Source organism: Apteryx mantelli, chromosome 1 (genome assembly GCF_036417845.1).
Source record: "Apteryx mantelli isolate bAptMan1 chromosome 1, bAptMan1.hap1, whole genome shotgun sequence".
Lineage (NCBI taxonomy): Eukaryota > Metazoa > Chordata > Aves > Apterygiformes > Apterygidae > Apteryx > Apteryx mantelli.
Window position 1 is genome coordinate 69,820,860 of NC_089978.1, and position 19,682 is coordinate 69,840,541.

The window sequence follows — 19,682 nt, forward strand, 5'->3', positions numbered from 1 at the left end:
GAGAACAATTCTTGTTCTCTGTACAGGTTTATTATGGTCATTAATCAACCTGGATATATCTTCTAAGCCGCTCTTTGCACTGTGTGGGCACAATCCCTTTTTTGAATAAGTGGGTTTCATAGCTCTGTTCTGTGGCTGATTTCATAAGATTGCAAGTTTGGAAGGCTGACATTAATGGTAATACTTAGAATTATTGTCAGTTAATGCTTTGTTCTCTGGAGGCTGCAGAAGCTATAGACTGACTGTCGTTTCTTGTAAACTAAGTATTAGCTATTTTTATATGCCAAAAAGGTTAGAATTCCAATAGATCCAAATCCTCTCTGCAGAAATAAATTTGTAATGCTATATGAGCAATAAAACTTATAGCCACAATTGAAAGTTTCTGGACTAAAATTGAGAACTGAAGTGAGTAAGAAAATATGATGAAGACTAAACATAGCTTGGAGTGGCTTTTCCCCTTTCTCACGGCAAGAAGAATTGTGTTGTTTTGGTGCTAGTTCAAATTCCTTTTATGTCTGTGCAAGCTCAGTAAAGACAAATTTATAGAGATATAAATGCTAATTTAGCATATAGAATCACCACCATTAAAATGACTAAAAAGCCATGATCAATTTGCATGGCCCAAAACTGGAGAGAAGAGGTTATTCTCAGATGTTGGGTTTCCCCTTTTACTTCTTTTTGGCTTTTTATCTCCCTTTTAATGATTTGGGAAAAGTTTCCATCAGTGTCAAAATATTGTTTCTTTGATTTCAAAAGAATATGATCCAGATTTTTTTCCTCTAGGTATTTTGAGAATTATTTCTCCTTTTTTTTTTATTATTTAAAAATAAGTGTTCTCATGTCCTTCTAAGATATCTTCATGAAAAAAAAAAGAATCAGATATTATTTCTTGAGAAGCATTTTGGAGCCAACAGTTAAATATTTGTGGGGAAAAAATATTGAAATATTTAACAGTAAAACACCAACTTGATGAAAATGTTTTTTAGTAAGTGTTTTAAAGCATCTAGCATCTGTTAAAGTAGCATTTGATTAAAAAAGGAAGTTTTATGAAATTTATTGCTATCATTGGAGATTCACCATTTTGGTCAATGGCAGATAACTTTTTAAGCTCTTACCCTAAGAAGAGAGTTTAAAATAAAAGTTGCTGTAGCTGAAGTGGATGAAAATGAAAATTTCTGTGAGGGAGGAATATAGGCTGAGTACAGAATAAGCACCTGAAAAGAAGGGTATTTAACTAAAGGGTAGTTCTTTTTTTTTCTGCTAAATGGTAGAAATTCCATCTAGAGTAATTTTTTCTTAAAAATAAATAAATAATGAGGAAATGTGAAAGTTTGGCAGCTCTGACATCTCCAATAAGAATTACAGAATCACAGAATGGTTGAGGTTGGAAGGGACCTCTGGAGATCATCTAGTCCAACCCCCCTCCTCAAGCAGAGTCACCTAGAACACGTTGCACAGGATCGCATCCAGGTGGGTTTTGAATCTCTCCAGAGAAGGAGACTCCACCACCTCTCTGGGCAACCTGTTCCAGTGCTCTGTCACCCTCACAGTGAAGAAGTTTTTCCTCATGTTCAGATGGAAGTGTCTGTGTTTCAGGTTGTGCCCGTTGCCTCGTGTCCTGTCGCTGGGCACCACTGAAAAGAGTCTGGCTCCATCCTCTTGACACCCTCCCTTCAGATACTTGTACACACTGATAAGATCTCCTCTCAGCCTTCTCTTCTCTAGACTAAACAGGCCCAGCTCTCTCAGCCTTTCCTCATAGGAGAGATGTTCCAGTCCCCTAATCATCTCTGTAGCCCTTCGCTGGACTTGCTCCAGTAGTGCCACATCCCTCTTGTACTGGGGAGCCCAGAACTGGACGCAGTACTCCAGATGTGGCCTCACCAGGGCTGAGGAGAGGGAGAGAATGAAGACCTATCTGCATCCCTTCTTGAACTAAGCAGTAGCGTCTTTGTGGCCTATATTATGAATCATAGTTATGTTGTCACTTTCTGTTCTGTGGCTAGTTTTTTAAATCCGAATTGATAACTGAATTACTAAAAAAAAAAAAAGAGAGAGAGAGAGAAAGAAAAAAAAAAAAAACAACAGCAAAGACAGCAGCCTTAACTGAGGGGGAAAGATGAGTGGATAAAATGAATGTAACATGACAGCTATCTTTATTCTACTAGGGAAGAGCCTTGCTGTATAAGGAAAACTAGCCTGCAGCTTATCTTGTATCTGTATCTAAAGACAGAAAAGATGCATGAATAAGTAACTAGTAGGTTATATAGACTTAGTTGGGAAGAGTGTATACACTCAAGTGCCTGCTGTTGTGTATTTAAATATAAATTATTTGACCCTTCCCCCTCTCCCCCCCACTGTGGAATATGGGTTGTGCACTCAGGCATTGCAGTGCAAGTGATCCACTGTAAGTCTCTGTTTGTTTATCTTGTATTAACTTGGTCATATGCCTGTGCATATGAACTTACTTGAGTGTATAATGCTTAAAGTCATAAAAGTTAATGTTTATAATCAGTAGTGCAAAATGGTGTTTTTAATGAAAATTCTGTCTTTTTTCTTATTTAGCTTAAAGTATTTGCTTTTTGATTTTACATGATGATTAAAGTGCATTAACTAGGAATGTTTCCATTTCAGCTGTCTAATATCTAAACAGATAACAAAAATTTAGCAAGCTGGCTTTTTTGTAGGGATGGTAATTACAATCTTTAATAAAGAAAAGAATGAATATGTTTATATTTGAACAGAGTTAAAAGGAAATTATTTTCTGCATGTGGTCTTTACTGCTTTGTGCATATTTACTGTCTTGGCTGTGGTGGTTCTTCCTGAGCTCTGTTGGAAATGCAATCCATTTCCCTTCCTTATGGACCACTGGAAAAGAAACAAGCCAACTAGCTACATAAGTGCAATAGGATTTAGCTGGAAAGGAAGCCTGCTGACTAGTGATTCTTTCCCTGAGCCTGTTGTCTGATGTTCACTGGCTCATGAGAGGATGATCGTCTGCATTTCCAGTGAACGGTCACTGATTAGGAAGTAGGCAGAAATTCAGGCTGAGAGCTAAACTCACTCTCCCATCTTGGAGAACAGGCCTTTTCTTGAACAGCTGTTATTGTGTTCAATGCTGGACTGAGATATGTTTCCTGAGGCTTACCAGGCTTTTGTATTCTTGAAAGCGATAAAAATGGTTGTTGGCATTACAACTTAATACTATTTTTCTTTCTGTGTGGTATTTGATTTTTTTTAACTATGCAAGCTCCCTTTCATAATAATGTTATTTTATCATGATATACTCACCTGTCCTTGAGTATTTCACATGCTGTTCAATTTTCCACTGTTCAGGATGATTTAAATTATGTGATTGTGCATAAGCAGTTAATTCATACTCAGAGCTCTGAAACCAACTTATCCAGTTTTAGTTGTGCTGTTTAACCGGTAGTGATACAAATGCTGTAATTAGAATTACATAGACAGAAGCGAATGACATTCAGCTCATTGTAACTGGTTCATGTGGTTATAGTGAGTTTGAAGGGAGCTTAGTCATTCAGACAAAGGGTTAGAAATTGGACTTAAAAAAAACTTAAGATAAATTAGGAGAGATTTAAATTATCAATCTGTCCCTATTTTAGTAAACTGGAAAACTATTTCCAGAATTTGGAGAAAATTCAGAGAGTAGATGATACCAGGTTCTATAAATAAAACTCCTAAGAAAATTAGCAAATTGGTTTAGATAAGACTTAAGGGAGAAAATACTTTTTGCAAGCATGTAAGAGCAGATATAATGATGACTAACATAAAAATAAGTGAAGACACAGCATTCTGGAGTAGCTGTTCCAGAACTAAGTAACATTTCAGAATAGTGTTCGTACAGGCATAAATTCCAGAATATACATTTCTATTGAAATGAAGAAATTGACAATGCCTAAATTAATGCAAAACTTGCAAACTCATCTTAAAAATCAGGTTTTAGTTGGCCATAGGCCTCATATCGATGAACTATTGAGATTTTTTTTTTGTCATTATGCACCATTATGGCATATTTAGGCATCTCCCATTATCTGCAAGTTTATTCTGTTATGCCTGATTCAGGCACATCTAAGGACTGGTGTTGGCTAAAGTGATTATGATATTAATGGGTGGTGTTGGTGCTTTTTGTTTTGTTGTTTTATTTAAAAAGAGTTTGGAAAGGCTTAGAAAATGCTCTCTAAAACGGGGGAGGGAAAGGTGATTTGGAGTAAGTTGAAAGACCTGCATTCATTAGCCCTTTTCTGGTATCTTTTATGTTTTTTTTTCCATAGAAAAGCTGACTAAAGCATAGAAGTTACCTTTTAAAGGCTTTAGGTTGAAAACAAAGAGAAAATGAAACCTAACATATTTTTAGCATTTGCAATTGCTTATTATATCATTTCTTTCAATAGTGAGCTACTGTCTGAAAAGAGGAAAACAAGATGTATAGGCTAGAAGCTGAAGAAATTTGACTCTAAAATCACTTCATTTCCTAGCAGTGAGAGTGACTGATATTGTAATGGGTTCTCATGAACTTGATAAATTTGTTCCTCGGGAGTCCTTGGAAGGATTAAGTCTTAAATAAAAAAATAAAATAAATAAAAGGATCTCTGTGCCTTTTGGAAGAAATTATTCTGTTCAGAGTAGGGGTGGAAGAAAAGAGATCAGATGATTTTGCTAGCCTTGAAATCTGTGGGTTTGAATCTTCATCCTTTTTCTTTTTTGTGCCCTGAACATTTAAAGTTTGACTAATAGCTATTATGATCAGACTTCAGGCTTCAGGACTTCAATTACCTGTAGGGTCAGGAAGAAATTATTTTCCTAATGTGTAATTTGGCTTCTTGGCTGCTGATTTGTGCAGTGACAAATTATGCTGTGACAGCTGAAATGCTCCCTACCCCAAATGTATGTTGTGCTCCTCTCTTAGCAGTTGCCAGTCATGTGGCAGTGGTGACTGAAGTGGCACACTCAGCAGTCCCTAATTTGCTGCAGTTTACTATTCCAGAGTATTAAAGGAAGCTTGCTGATGTTTTAGAAATTGGCTATGGCATTAGACTGATTATGGATGGTGTCGGCATGGACATTGATAAGGAGCTTTTAGGGGAGAAATTGTCAGGGATTTCACAGAAGCAATCATCTTTCTCTGGCATAGGGGATGCCTCACCAAATGACATCATTTGGACATACTTTTTACTTAATTGCTTGCAGGGTCTTTTGGCATTGATAATACCCTATTCTCTGTTGGTGGCACATACATTTTGTATAAAAGAACAGAAAATACTCTTTTGGGGCTTAAACAACAGAAATTCATGAACTTAGCTCAGGTACTACCAGTGCAAGTGGTGAAAGCAACAGCTTCTGTTTCTGAAATGGGAAAATACTCTAAGGAAGAGTTCAGCTATTCAGGTAGCATCTGCCTTTCACTTAGAGAGGACGAAAGCTTCTTCAGTGATCAATATTCAGCATTTTCAGAGCTCCTTGTACAGGAATTTGGACAATTCTTTGACTTGTCAGTGGAGGTTTAAAAAAAAATTTTTTTTTTTGGCCTCATTTGAAGGAGATGACTTGTTACTTCATCCTGAATCATGAGTCTGAGGAGTTGGTTGTAAACCCAAGCTTTAATCTCACAAAAGTGTAGGTATTTACTTGCCATTTCCTTGCTTTGATGAAGTCACTGATAAAGTAGAAAGAATGACTTGAGAGTTAGTCAAAAACAGGTAGAAAGTGTAACCACAGAAGCTTCCTCACACTCTGGCTTGAGGTGCAACTGCTGTGAAATGGCCAGCAGCCAAGCTTTGCAAGTGCATCTGACTTCACCTGGCACTAACTGTCATCTGCTCTCCGAATACATTTCTTAAATGATATAATGATGAAGGGCGCTTCCGTTTAACCGTGTCATCAACTTAAAATGTTCTGTAACATCAATTGCTTTGTTCTTAAGGTATACTAAAGATGAAAACAGCTTGGGAATGGCTGAGAAAGCTTGTGGGTTTTACAGAAGGGCTGCCTGCATTCAAGCTGCTTGGGTACAAATCTTTGGCTAGATTCTGTGAGCTTCTGCATGTGTTATGCTTATGGAAGAATTGTTGCTGCCTTCTCTTCTCTGTACCTACAGTGCGTCATATTTAAAACAGGAAAAGGCTTCAAGAAGAAGTTAAGAATCTGTAATTTGATGTAAAAGCTAGGTGCATTTGGAGAAGTGTCCTTTTGCGTTTTACTGATTGTTGATAGATTAGGAAAACAGAAGCTGTTTCCTAATGATTTTTTGCTTGTGCCTGATATCATGATTAAGTTTTATATGTTCTTTGTTCCTAGAGTAGAAAACTAGAAAACAAAAATTACTAAAGAGCCCATCCTCACAGGCACTTGATTCCCCTTGACTGGTAGGACGGAGTGTTCTTATTCATGAATTCATTTATCAAATGGTATTTGTTAAACTTGCTTTAAATCAATTACTCTAGCAAACATAATTTCATACTAGCCTTCTCCCTTAGCTGTTATGGTGGGAGGATTCTCAACTTTTAACTTTTTTTTTTTTTTTTCACCTAGCATTTCAGAGCTCCCTTTCCTCGTTTTTTTGCACTGAAATTCATGTATCAACTCTTGGATACTTTTAAAGGCAAAATCAAACAATGACTTGAATGTCTTACGTATGTATTGGCGCTTAAATGAACAAGAGTCCACTTGTTTTTTGTTTCTAGGATTAAACTTGAAACTGACAGATCTGCTCTGGTAATTGACGTTTTAAAAGCCCAAATCTTGGTGAGCTTCAGGACTTGATATTCTTACAGCTGTTTGAATGCTTTTTTTGTTTTGATCTGTTTTTTGTTTTTTGGGGTTTTTTTGCTTTTTTTGCTTTTGCCTGATGTTCTGTGTAGTTCTTCAATATAAATGATGGACAAAAAAACCAATTCTTAGATTAAGGATAACTTCTGTGTTTCAAGTTTGGAAATCATTAGGGTAATAACAATAAATATACAAAAGTAATTCAAAGATATTGCTGACATGAGTGACTACCACTCATGCCCCTGTGAACGTACTGCAGGACATACATATTGTTTATAACCTGAGCCCTCCTCCCCTTTTGCAGTTATTTTTACACTTCAGCACAAGCCGGGCTGTTTTCTCAGCCTTGTATTGTTCAACTTTTCAAGCTATCACATTTCAGAAATCTAAAGTAAAGTAATTATATAAAATTTTTGTCCTTTTCTTTGCATACCAAAATAAACTTTTTCTCCTGAAGTAGACACTGTCAGTTCTGTTTGAGACCACAAGAGCAATCCTTGTTTTATATTATGTTTCATATTACAGAAGTAGAAGTGAAGTTCTGGAGCATGTACCTTTTAGGAGAAGGTACCAAAATGTGGGGAAAGTTAGGGACCCAGAATAGGATTTGCAAAAATTGATATGTTAAGTAGCACAATGAATTTTGGGTGCTGAATGAGGTATCACTAAGACAGCCAGTGAGGAAATGTTGGGGACAAAAATGTGTTCTAAAATAGTGTTCCTCTGTGTGTTGGGTGCCTTTATTCCATCTGTCAAGAGTGCCTTTGTCTTATTTTTGATCTTTGAAAATAAAGCACTTCACTTTCTTTTAAAACGTTGTAGAGGCAAGTGCAGTGTGGGTGACCTTGTAATAATTGTATTTGTTATAACACTAACCTGTAAAGTGGGAGGTGAAGATTCAAATCTCCTTTTTCAGACTGGGGTTCAAATATCTTTGGGAAGCACACAGTATGTTTCTGTGTGCTGTGACACCTTTAACTCTTCCGGTTGAAGCTGTGCCCCTTTGCAGAAAGGGTTGTGTGTTCTCACTCTCTAAACTTAAGCTAAGTTAATGGTAAAGACAGTAAATGCAAGAAGGTGGGAGAGGAGAGGAGGAGTTATTTATAGTTTTGGGGTTTTTTCTTTCTGTGCTTTGAGTGTTCTGTATTTTATTCCAAACAGTGTGGTTGGTTGGTTGGTTGGTTTGTTTTTTGCTTGCTTGCTTCTATTTACTGAGTGAGTAGCCTTTTGGGAAGTGCAACTTAGATCTCTTTGAACTTAACTTTTCATTTCTAACTCATGTTCACTCTTGAACTGGTTGTTTTATTATACAGAATGGGCAAGGTCCTTATTTCTCTGTCCTTAAAAGAAAGTAGCATTCTCTGCTTTTTGAGGGGAATGGAAGAACTATTGCTTGACCAACCATTTAGAGGAAATGACTGGAGGAGCTTAATTTGTGGATCCTGTATGTGACTGAGGGATGAACTTTTCACTGAGTAGACTTCCACTTCACATGAAATTTCTTGGTGCATACTTTTCAAATGTTTCAAATTTTATTATGCTGCTGTCAAGATGGAGAGACTTGTTGTCATGTTGATGATTAGGGAGCTGACGGAATAAGGCTTTCCAGGTTTACAGTTATGTTATAAAATGTAAAAATGGAACTTGGATTTCATTTATAAGTGTTGAAATCTGTTATGAGTTTAGGTGTGTTAAACTTACTTCTTTGGGTGTACAGCTCTGCATTTGAACATAATCAGTCATATTAGTTAAAATACTGAATTAACTTGGCACAGCCAATCTGGAAGAAGTTTTTCACTTTGGAGTTAAACATTTTTATGCCAGAAGACTGATTTGCAAAGTATGTTGCTTATTAATATCAACATCTTGGTATGAGACCTCTTAGAGGATAATTAACGTCACAAACTGTGTGCGAGTTCACTGTTTTATTAGGCTTTGCACTGCTGCATTGGGTTGTCGTAGGAGCAGCAGATTTAGATATTTAAGTTGACTTTGTTAACTTTATTACCAAAATATTTTTCTGTAAATAACTTAGTTTTTTTGTCTTGCTTCACAGCTTTCATCCAGTCAGATGGCATAATAGAAATGCTACGTTTCGATGAAGGAGACCTATTGCAGGTATGTAGTTGCAGAATAAGTTACCTCAAGTAGCAGTGTTATCCCCCTCCTTTTGGTAGCTGCTTTTTGAAACTTGTGGGTGAGTGAATTTTTGAAGAAAGGCAACCATGGAACTTCAGTAAGTCCAAAAACTTCTTGGCCTTCTAGAGTTATTTTCAACAGTATATTTTGGTGTACTCTGAGGTTCTGGTTCCCTGGTCTTTCACATCAGAAAACTGATGGAGTTTGCCACAGGTTCAGTGTGCCCTGTTTGTCCTGATTTCTTTTCCAGAAAAAATTGGGGCTGCTTTGTGTATGAGACTTACCTTGATATAATGTTGGAATGCAATTGGATAGCACAGCCAGAGAAACTGAGACATGCTGTGAGATTCTGTAATCTTAGAAGTAGCCTTTGGGACCAAGTCACCACTGGGTTTCAGGAAAGTGTGAATTACTGCAGTGAGGTAATTGGTATTGCAAATATGTATTTTCCAGGTATAATGTTACCATTCTTTTTGTCAATGAAAAATGGCTTTCTTTTAAGATAAAACAAACTAAATTGTAACTTTAAAGAGTATATACTAATATTTTGAGATGGTGGCAGTAATTGGGATAAAAGACATAGGAACAGGTCCGTTTTTGGCTTAATACTTAGGGTTACTGGGTTCTGAAGTATAATGGTTCCACTATATTTAAGGAAGAACTGCAGATTTTCTGTCATTTAGTGTTGGCAGTCTAAAGTCTGATTTTGTTTTACTGCAGCCTACTGGGTAATCAAACTGTATAGTGTAAGCAGTATTATTATTTCTTGACCAAAATTTGATACGCTTGCGTTTTGTGGATTGTATTTATGTTGACGATATCTTTTGTTAAAATTCCCTTACGTTGTTAGCCCTGGTAATTGAGAGGGAGGAGAGGAGAAAGATGCAGAAAAAAAGCATTATTTTTTTAAATGATTAGAACATGTGTTATGTGACTCTGCTTTACTTCATTAGTTACCAGTGCAATGCTTGTTTTGTAAATACTATGTCTTGTTTAGGCCAAAAGAGTACAGATAACATGAAAGCCATACAGTTCTAAGCTCATGATACAATTATTTGTTTCATATTTATGAGGGGTTTTTTTTAACCTTTCTAAGGTTATTTTTCACTGCTCCATCTTTATGGTTGACACTAACATCATGACTGTAGTAGTGTAAGTCAAGAATAACTTGTTACAAATTTTAAGATTATAACTTTTAAGTTATATGAGACGAGTGTGTTTCAACCCCTTTACTACATCATTCAGGGTCTGGCAGTCAAAAGGAAAAGCTGATGGGCAATCTAACTTCCTCATATATGAAGTTTGAATGATTTCACAGATCCAAAACAAATAACACTGCTTGCATTTCCCTCTCTCAGGTACACATGGGGGGGAAAAAAAAGGTGCCAGAAATTTATAATGTTTGAAGGGCTGGGAGCTGCTGTCAGTGTCATTTAGGAAACATCTGAGGTACATACTAGAGGGGATAACTTCCTAATCTGCTTCTGAATTGTGAAGACATAAGATTCATTTCCAGCATGTTAGGAAGTTGTATGCTATACTGGAAGAGGATTAGGTTCTTCAAAATGATCTGTTAAACTTGTTATTGAAAATGTTGCAATACAAAAAAACAGGTTCCTAATTAAACAGTTGTTTAGATGTCATGTTGTACTAAACATATTCTCATAACAACAGTTTATATAGGCTTATTTTGGATGTATAGAGTGGAATGGTGGAAATTTTCCTTATAGTGGTTGCAGCCTCAACTATTGCAGTTTTGATTCAGAAGCTTGCATGGAGATGCCACAGATCAGAATAAAGATAACAGAGAAAGCAACTAAGCTTAGTTTCTTTTCTGTCACATACTTTATTAGAATAGGTTTTGTTTGACAAAAGTGGTTTAATAAAAATGGCTGACACACGTTGGCCCAGTTTTAAGATGAAAAAGGATGTAGTCAACTTCAACAATCTGAATTTCAGACAATTTTTTTTCACCAGGTGAAGTTAATCTTACAAATCTGAAGTTCTCTCTGAGTCTTCTTTTTTTAAGCACTCTGTTAATTGCTGTGGCTCTCAGGACTAGAAAGTAATGGTGCTGCTGTGAACCACCTCAAAAACTGATATGAAGGTGGAAAAGTAAATTGGATTGTTGATCGTTCCAACTTTATTGAAAGACATAACAGAGAGGGAGAAATTAGCCTGTTTAAATATGATGGTGGGACAAAGTCAGTTTCTGAGTGTTGCACTGTAAACTTTGTGGTGCTTTGGATGTCATTTGACTGCCACTTACCCCAATATGGTGCTGAATACTTGATTTACAACAAGCAAAGAGACACATTTTAAAATACATGGTTTATATATTAGTTACTATGCTTATGGCTATTAAGCTAAAAAGACTTACATAATTAAAGCCAGTTCCTTTTAATCAGAATGATGCAGCATGTTTTCTCTAACTAACAATTTACTTATTTTTTGTAAATTTTAATATGGTGACCTCTTGTGACTACTTACTGCAACTGAAAAAATGAAACCTAAGCAAATACATTGTTGTAAAATCACATTTATATCTTGTGAACAGCCATTACTGAAGTTTTAAACTTACTGTCTGTCACTGAACATTCACCTTTGAGGCTTTCTGTAAGGATTCATAAATGTGTATTAAATCTAGCTCATCCATCACTGTAGAACAAAACACATCAATGTAGTAATAACAAAATTTTCTAAATGTTATCTGCCCTTCAGACAATTTTTTTAGTATCCAAAATAACTAGTACAGCGCATAAAGCGATTAATAATCATTTAAGTGATCGTGTCTAAGCCATCTCTGATCTTGGTTTATTTTTCTCTCCATGGAGTAATGATATCTTTACACTGGAAGCAAGTCCTTTTCTTGTTTGAAGGAATTGCTTTCCAAGTAAAGCAAATCAAATGCTGGCTCTTACATAATTTGTTTGTTAGGGATTGCTACTCCATCTCTGCAGTTATAGTATATCCTCTTGATACTGTTTTTTTGTACTTAGACAGCATACTGTCAGTGAAATACTCATCTGTTGTGAAACAACTCACACAATCATATTTTAGTATTTTTGTTATCAAAAATAAATATATTGGAAATCTGTACTTGACCAGATATGTTTATATTACTTAAATCAGCTATTAATAGAGCATAATTCTTTAATACTTACTGAAAAAGCTTGCATTTATTAAAAGTAAAGTGGCTGTGGAAATGTCATCAGTTCATGCTAATAGACAACTGTAGCAGAGATTGTACTCTTCTGTGTGGACTTCTAGTATGTGGATTAGAAAGTGCCAAACCAGGATAGCTTTGCCCTCTGTTTTAATAGAACAAAGCTGAGAATTTGATTCTTTAGCGTACATGTTTAGATTAGGATTTATACTTGAGTAAATTTATGTACTTCTGGCCTTGGATTAAGTTACATCTAACCAGAGAATTTGCTAACTTCCATCTGTTCTTTACATAAATCAATTCCCTTGAACTCTCTGCAGCTTTCTGAACTGTTCAAGTAAATTATTTAGATCCTGTACCTGGGGTAAGAATAGTATTAATGCAAACTGTTTATTGTTCAGGATGAGATTTATTTAATTATTTTAATTTATACTTGTAGGTTTTTCTACAACAGCAGGTCATTTACACAAATCTGTGTAATTGGTTGGCCCTTGTTTTGTAGAATCACAGAACTGTTGGGTTGGAAGGGACCTCAGGAGATCACCTGTTACTTTCTTCTGGTAGTATCATGTGTAGATGCAGTGTCCTCAGCAGATGCTTATCTTACCTGTTCTTTAACCCTTCAGAGCAGAAACTTTCACAAATTTCCTTAGGTGCATGTTTGTTTCATATTTAAGTCTTTTTTTACTCCTTTTTCTGCCTCTAATACATGTTGAGGAGTTGGGTTTTGCCTATTTCATAAGGACCATTTTGTACTAAACGACACCTGTAGCTTCTCCTTTGCCTTCTTTTCTCATCTGGATTTTTAAAAACGTGACGTAACTTTCTTTTTGGGACTCTCATTTGTCTATACACTTATAAGTACATAAACCATGGTGCTTAATTTGAACATTACTACTCTGGTTGAGGCTTTGAGCAAGGGCAGAGTAGTTGCTTCCCTGTGTAATGACACTTGTTTTAATAATTCCAAAATGAGGTGCCACTCTGACAGCATTTTGATGGCTAGTATAGTTTGTGTTTTGCTTTAATCTCCAGACAGATTCTTTTCTTTAGAACTACTGCTTGGTCAGTTATTCCCAGTTTTACATTTGAGCTCCCCTTTGGTTGAATTTCCCTCTGTTAATTTCAGGCAGTCTCTTCGGTGCGTCGTGATCACTTGAACCCTTGTCTGGCCCCGGCAGATGCTTCCACCTCTGAATATGGTGTCATCTGCAACCGTTAGGAGTGCCGAAATAAGCTACAATTGCTATTTTGGCAAGTTATCCTTTCATGTTAAGCTGAAACTCTTCCTCATTTTTGAGGGCTTCATTTTAAATAGTGAAAAAGTAAAATTTTAACCTCAGAGCAATGCTTTTTCATTTGCTTTTAATTCATAAAAGACTGTTTCCTAGGTTGCTCTGTTTAACATGAGCAGTCTTGCCCTATATAGGTGATGTTTTCTTGCATGCTGTAATTAGGGCCACTATTTTCCTGAGTGACTTATCTTCCCTTCCTACTAAGTTTTTTAGAAAGTACTTCTGCTTTTGTAGTGGTATTTGTAAAGTAGCCTGTTCCTGCAAAGAGTAAGGAAAGTGGTAAGACTCCTGTTTTCAGTCAAATTGTCTAACATGGAATACTTTAAGCACTACACTTACCCTTATTGCAATAATCTTAAGTATATGAAATGCTTTTTTACAGGCCAGCTCCTAGATTTTTTTTTCCACTGCCTTTGCAGAATAGATAGACTAGAAAGAAAACTGTGTGGTTACCTGTACTTAATACATATTTGGTGTCTTTAATAAACTGGTATAAACTCTGTTAGTTGAAAAGCTGCTAATCAGAGTTAAAATTGTCCTTAACATCAAATAGACAGAACCTTAACATGACTTGCAGTAGTGTTGCAGTGATGAAGCTGAACACTAAAAGGCTGAGTTGCATGCATGGGAATCTACAACACTGATCTCTAGCTGGAGGAATTTTAATAGTTTATTCAGGATCTGTACTTCACACTATATGGTGTGCTAAATTTAAAATAAATATCTTACAGAAGTTGCAACCATTCTATTCTGGTGAATCAGTTATAGTGCTTTCATCATGTAAGGTTGAAATACTTTTTTTTTTTTTTTACCTCAGATTTTGACATTGTATGTTGACTTTTAAAATGTTTTTGATGCAATCTCTATTAGTACCCATATAGCCAAACTGCTAAGATATAGACTGCATAAGTGGACAATAAAGTGTGTGGAAAATTGGCTTGACCATTGAGCTCTAAGGGTGATGATCAACAGTACAAAGTTCAACTGGCAGTCTGTTAACCATGGCATCCCTCAGGAATCAATACTGAGGACAGTATTGTTTGTCTTCATTAACAACTGCAATGATGGGATAAGAGTGCACTCAGTAAGTTTGTGGATGCTACCAAATTGAGTGGATACACTGGAAAGCAGGGCTACTATTTGGAGGGACCTTGACAGGAACCTCATGAAGTTCAGCTAAGGCAAATACAAGTCCTGCAGCTGGGACAGAATGACCCCATGCAACAGGACAGGCTGGGCAGTGACTGGCTAGAAAGCGGCACCACCAAAAAAGACCTGGAGGTCCCGGTGGGCAAGAAGCTAAACATAAGTCAGCACTGTACCCATGCAGCAAAGAAGACCAGCTGCCTAGTGATCTGTATCAACAAGACTGGAGCCAGTGGACTGAGGAAAGTGATTTTTCTTCCCTCTTGAGCACTTACGAGGCTGCATCTGGAATACTATGCCCAGTTTGGGGCTCCCCATTACAAAGAAGGCGCTGACAAACTGGAGCAAGTCCAACAGAGAGGGCTGCCAAGATGGTCAGGGGCTGGAGCAATTCTCCTATGAGGAGATGCTTGTTCAGCCTTTAGAAGAGAAGACTTTATGGGGAGATCTTATTGCTGTACAGCTACCAAGAAGGATGGTGTAGAGCTAACAGGGTCAGACTTCTGAATGTGCACAGTGGAAGAACAAGAGGCTTTGGACACAAGTTGCAATATGGGAAATTCCAAGCTGATGTAAAGAAAAAGAAATCTACATGAGAATGGTCAAACACTGGACCAGGTTACTCACAGAAATTGTAGAGTCTCCATCTTTGGAGATGGCACAAAGCCTTGAGCTGCCTGCTCTAACTGGACCTGCTCAGAGCAGGGAGTTGGACTAGATGACCTCTGAAGGTCCCTTCCAGCATACATGATTTCATAAAAAGAATAAAAGTCATCTCAGCTCATCACCTTCACTTCTGGACAGCTGAAGTCCTGCTCTTTTTAAAAAAAAAAAAAAAAAAAGCAATTTCTTCTTGTTGCACAAGAAGAATTGCCATCCCCAGGCTTCAGTTTAAAAATAATTAATTGATACCCAGGAGTAAGTGACTGTTACAGAGCCAATGTCAATAGCATGTGTTGCATCAGCTAAAGTCAGCTGATGTTTTTGTTTCCTTGTGTGAGTTTAGGTCATGAAAGAGCATGGCAAGAATGACTCATTCTCAGTCCACTTTCAGCTACCTTACAGATTATAACATTCTTTTTTTTTTTATTACCTTAAGCAAGGTATTCATCATTAATTATGTTTCTTTTAATTATCCTACTTATTAGCATAGAGCTCATGAATGTAGCAGTGAAGACTTAAGTTGTCATCTACATATCGGTTCTGTAGTTATCTCTCAAGGTTTAGTGGCAAGCAGTAAGTAGCTTTTGTACAAGTAGGAACCTGCCTTACTGTAAAATATGTAAAATGTCCCTAGAAAATTAAAACTGGAAGAGTGTTTTAAATTAGTGTAAATACTGTTGTGCAGGAATACAGAACACTTTGGTTAGTGGAAAATTTTGATAGCCTTAAAGAAAGCCTACTTGGTGTCCAGAAATTTCACGTTGAAAAGAAATTAGGAATTGGCCATTTAAGAGCTTTTCTCCTTTTTTTTTTATTTTTTCCCCTCAAATCTTGTTTTAGGCATTAGGGCTTTAATTCAGTTGCCTAGGTAACATAGATAATCAGTGCTATTTGAGATGCCCTAGGGTGTCCAGGACATCTGCATGTTGCTGGCAGTTATGGCACATGGCATAGGAGAAATGATGCGCCTTTCTGGGCTGTCAGCTGGAGACCAGGCAGGTTGCCCTAGGACATCCATCTCAAGTAGCAGCAGATGCCTATGTTTAGATAACTGAATGTAGCACTAGGTAACATGACCTTTTACCAAGAACTGAAGAATAGCTATAACAAACTGGTGAGCTGTTAAAAGGAAGGGTTGGGGGTTTTTTGTTTGTTTGCTTTTCTCCTGGCTAAAGTTTTAAAAAGCATGGCTATGTCTTTAGAGGCAGCCTTCAGATTAAAAGGTCTAGTTTTTTGATTCTCTATATATCCAAGCGAGTTGTCTGGTATGGTTCCAGAACTGTTAGGGAGCCTGTAGCATATGCTTTCAGGTGCAGAGTCTCTATTTGAAAATATTTCTGGGAGGTATGAGGCTTTGGAGATAAATCACTGTTCAAATTCAAGATGAATCTTGAAACCAGGGCTGAATGCCTTCAAATTTTCTCACTTGTATGCAAGTTGTCTCAAGATCTCTGTTCTGAAAGCCCCATGGTTTATAGTTTAATCCTTCTAAGGTTATTTAAGAGAAAACTTAAGGTGTGCAACTGTTAGTAGCAACTGCCTAAATGCATATGCTGTCCTTAAACAACAACAGCAGCAAATGTTGGAAATCTATTTCCAAGCCTTGAACATAGGCTTTTGGGTGGGAGGATTATAAACCCACAGTACTGGTGAAAGGGGTGACCTTTCCTTCTCCCACTTCGTTGTCTTCCTCAGTTGTACACTTCTGCTGCTTCTTTTATGCTGGCCTTATTTTTTGTTGTTAGGCAGTGAGTTGGATCAGCAAATTGGTCCAGCTGGAAATTTTTTCCTGTGACTTAGCTTATTATGTCTTAAAATATTAATAATGTTCACATATAACCTTCTTCCTGATATGTACTAAGCTTTCCATTGCAAGGTAGTATTTTGTTATTTATAATACTTCTCCTGTACAGAGAAGGCTTAATAACATTTTTCTATAAACCATGTTTTGCTAATGCTGTTCTATTAGAGACGTATCCTCTACAGGAGAAATAAATAAGTTGTATTTATTAAGGAGCTTAATTTAGATTTCTCTGTAGTACTGTAGTGCTGATAAGCCAGCAGTATGCAACAAAGCTTGCACTTTAAATAGTGGGTTGGGAAGGAATAACTGGCACACGCTTAGTTCTTGTCAGTTCTGTTTGACAGCTGGTGGAAAGTGGTGGAGTCGCCCAGGAAAAGGAGCATGCCAGACTGCAACACAATAAATCCAATTTTATTTGAAGATCCATAAAAATGATTTAAAACATGTAACTGAACCCCATTTGCATGTTGTGTTTACTGCATGATTCTGAAGATTGATGTATAATAAAAATGAGTGGTAATTATAGAAACTGCCACATCAGATTTATTTTTGGTTTAGTTCCATGATGCTACAGTTAAGCTGATGAGCTGTTGAAGTTGGTATGGTGTTTCTTTGCTCTTGATTGACCCTGATTATTTTTTATATATATATATATATATATATATGTCATTGGTATTTGTCATTTTGCTTGTATTTAACAGAATTCTGTAGCCAAAAGGCAGGCTTTTCTTTATAAGCATGAATTTTTGAATTTTTTGCTTCTTGTTTAGAACTCAGATGAAATACACTTCAGACTTATGATGCTTTACCAAAATGATTTGTGTTTTTAAACATTATATACAGATCGACTAATAATTTCACAGCAAACACATGACTTCAGACCATAGGAGGGAAAATCTGAGTGTAAGACAAGCCAGAGAATGTAGCTCCCAACAATTAATTACATCTATAGTTGTGCAGTAGTTCGGGTATTGTTAAATGATGTGTATTTCTGTTTGTTCCTTTATTTTCTGGAGTTAAATCTGATCTCCACTGGCTTCTATCTAAAAGTTGGCCTGGGTGGGGTCTTAGACTAAGACTAATATTTGGGGTCTTGACTGACAGTTATAATGCTTAAGACTGTAGACAACAAACCTGCTCTCTTGTTAGAGCCAAAGCTAATTGGTAAGGATGGGATGGTGTTGGTAACACCTATTTCAGGTGCTTTTTCATAAGATCCCCGTCATCTGACTGACTGTCAAGTAGCTGTTGGCAGTTGAATAATGTGCTTTAGTTGAAGTTATGATTCTAAAGAGAAATCAATTGCCGAAAAAAGGGTTGATTTAATGACGGTGGATAATGCACTTTCAAGGAACGTGGTAAGGAATACAAGGTGCTTTATACATCTGTTAACTTCACTGCTATGTGTGAAGTTTTGTTGTAGATATTTTTTATAACAGTATTTCACAGCAATAGTGTCTCAACAGTTTTTTGTTGTCTCTGCCCAGTAGGCAGGAAAATCAGTATGATGAATACATAGCATGGAATAATGGAACAGGCAAAATCGGGAAAAGAATGGCTATAAATGTGCTTATGCTGGAGTAGAGAAAGGAGGGAGATATGCAGCTGCTCGGTAAGGAGGGATAGCAGAAGATTTCAATTGATGGAGAAAACACTCAAAGTGGATTTGGGTGATTTGGGGGTACATCTGCATTAATGGTTGAGTATATTACAAAGGTCTTTAGATCCAAAACTTCGTCCCATCAACACTATATATTATAGTTATGCAGAAAGCTCAGAGGATGCTGAGCCTTACTTGAGCAGCTTGTCTGTCACCCTCCATCAGTGGCAGCTGCTTTGGGGAAACCAGCCTGCCATCTCAGCTGCAGTCAAGTAGTTGGGGCTCTTTATTCCTGTAAACAAGAAGCGGTCTGTGCCTCACCATGCATGAGTAGGTTGTGGAGTATCTCTCAGAGCTCGCAGAGGCAGGTGTAGTCTGAGGTGTTTTTAGAGAGAGTGTAGGCAATAGTTGCATTGTTCAAAGTTAGGTGTTTTTTGGAAAGGCAAACAGTGATTAACGGTTGTCGGATTTATGATAGAAAAGTTGGTAAAAAGAATAAATATAAATGTATTTTTTAAGTAGCTGTCTAAAGCTTATTACAATCATTTCTTAAAATATTCAAGTGGTATGTACTTTCTGCAAAGCTTATAAAATCATACTGCTGTGAACTAGAGGAAATCATTGGCTTGATGTTTGGAACAAGTGCTTGCCTGAAGTGTTAAACTGACTTTTGACAGCACAAGGTGCAGGAGAAAGAGTTTCAGCTGATTCATTTTTTTTATTTGGTCTCCTACCTATTCATTTACTCCTTAAGTTGAGAAATTGATTGGTAGCAGCTGAAAACAAGAAAGTTTTCTCTCTTTTCTAGTGCGAATAAAAAAATAAGGTATCTGTAATATATGTTTAAATGAAAGCTCCTTGACTTGTTGATTTTTAAATTATAATAAAATTGGCAACATAAATCAATTTACCTTGGTCCTTAGCATTCTGTCTAGTGAGGAAAAATCACACTGATTGTGGTGTACTTCAACACAGTTTGTTTTGAAACATGCCCCCTTCTCCCTCCCCCAGCTTAGCAAGGCAGTCTGCCTCTATTTCAGAGGTTTTAAAACAAACAAGCTAATTGATGCTCTGCTTAGACAT

The 19,682-nt window shown here is 36.8% G+C and overlaps 1 protein-coding gene across 1 annotated transcript in view; it reads left to right on the forward strand.

Moving 5' to 3' along the window:
- The window catches only part of TMEM131 (transmembrane protein 131), a 105,434-nt gene that overhangs the window by 9,868 nt on the left and 75,884 nt on the right, over positions 1-19,682 (forward strand). Inside the window, 1 exon segment of the mRNA XM_067294343.1 lies at positions 8,843-8,904. Coding sequence (XP_067150444.1) covers positions 8,843-8,904 — 62 coding nt within the window.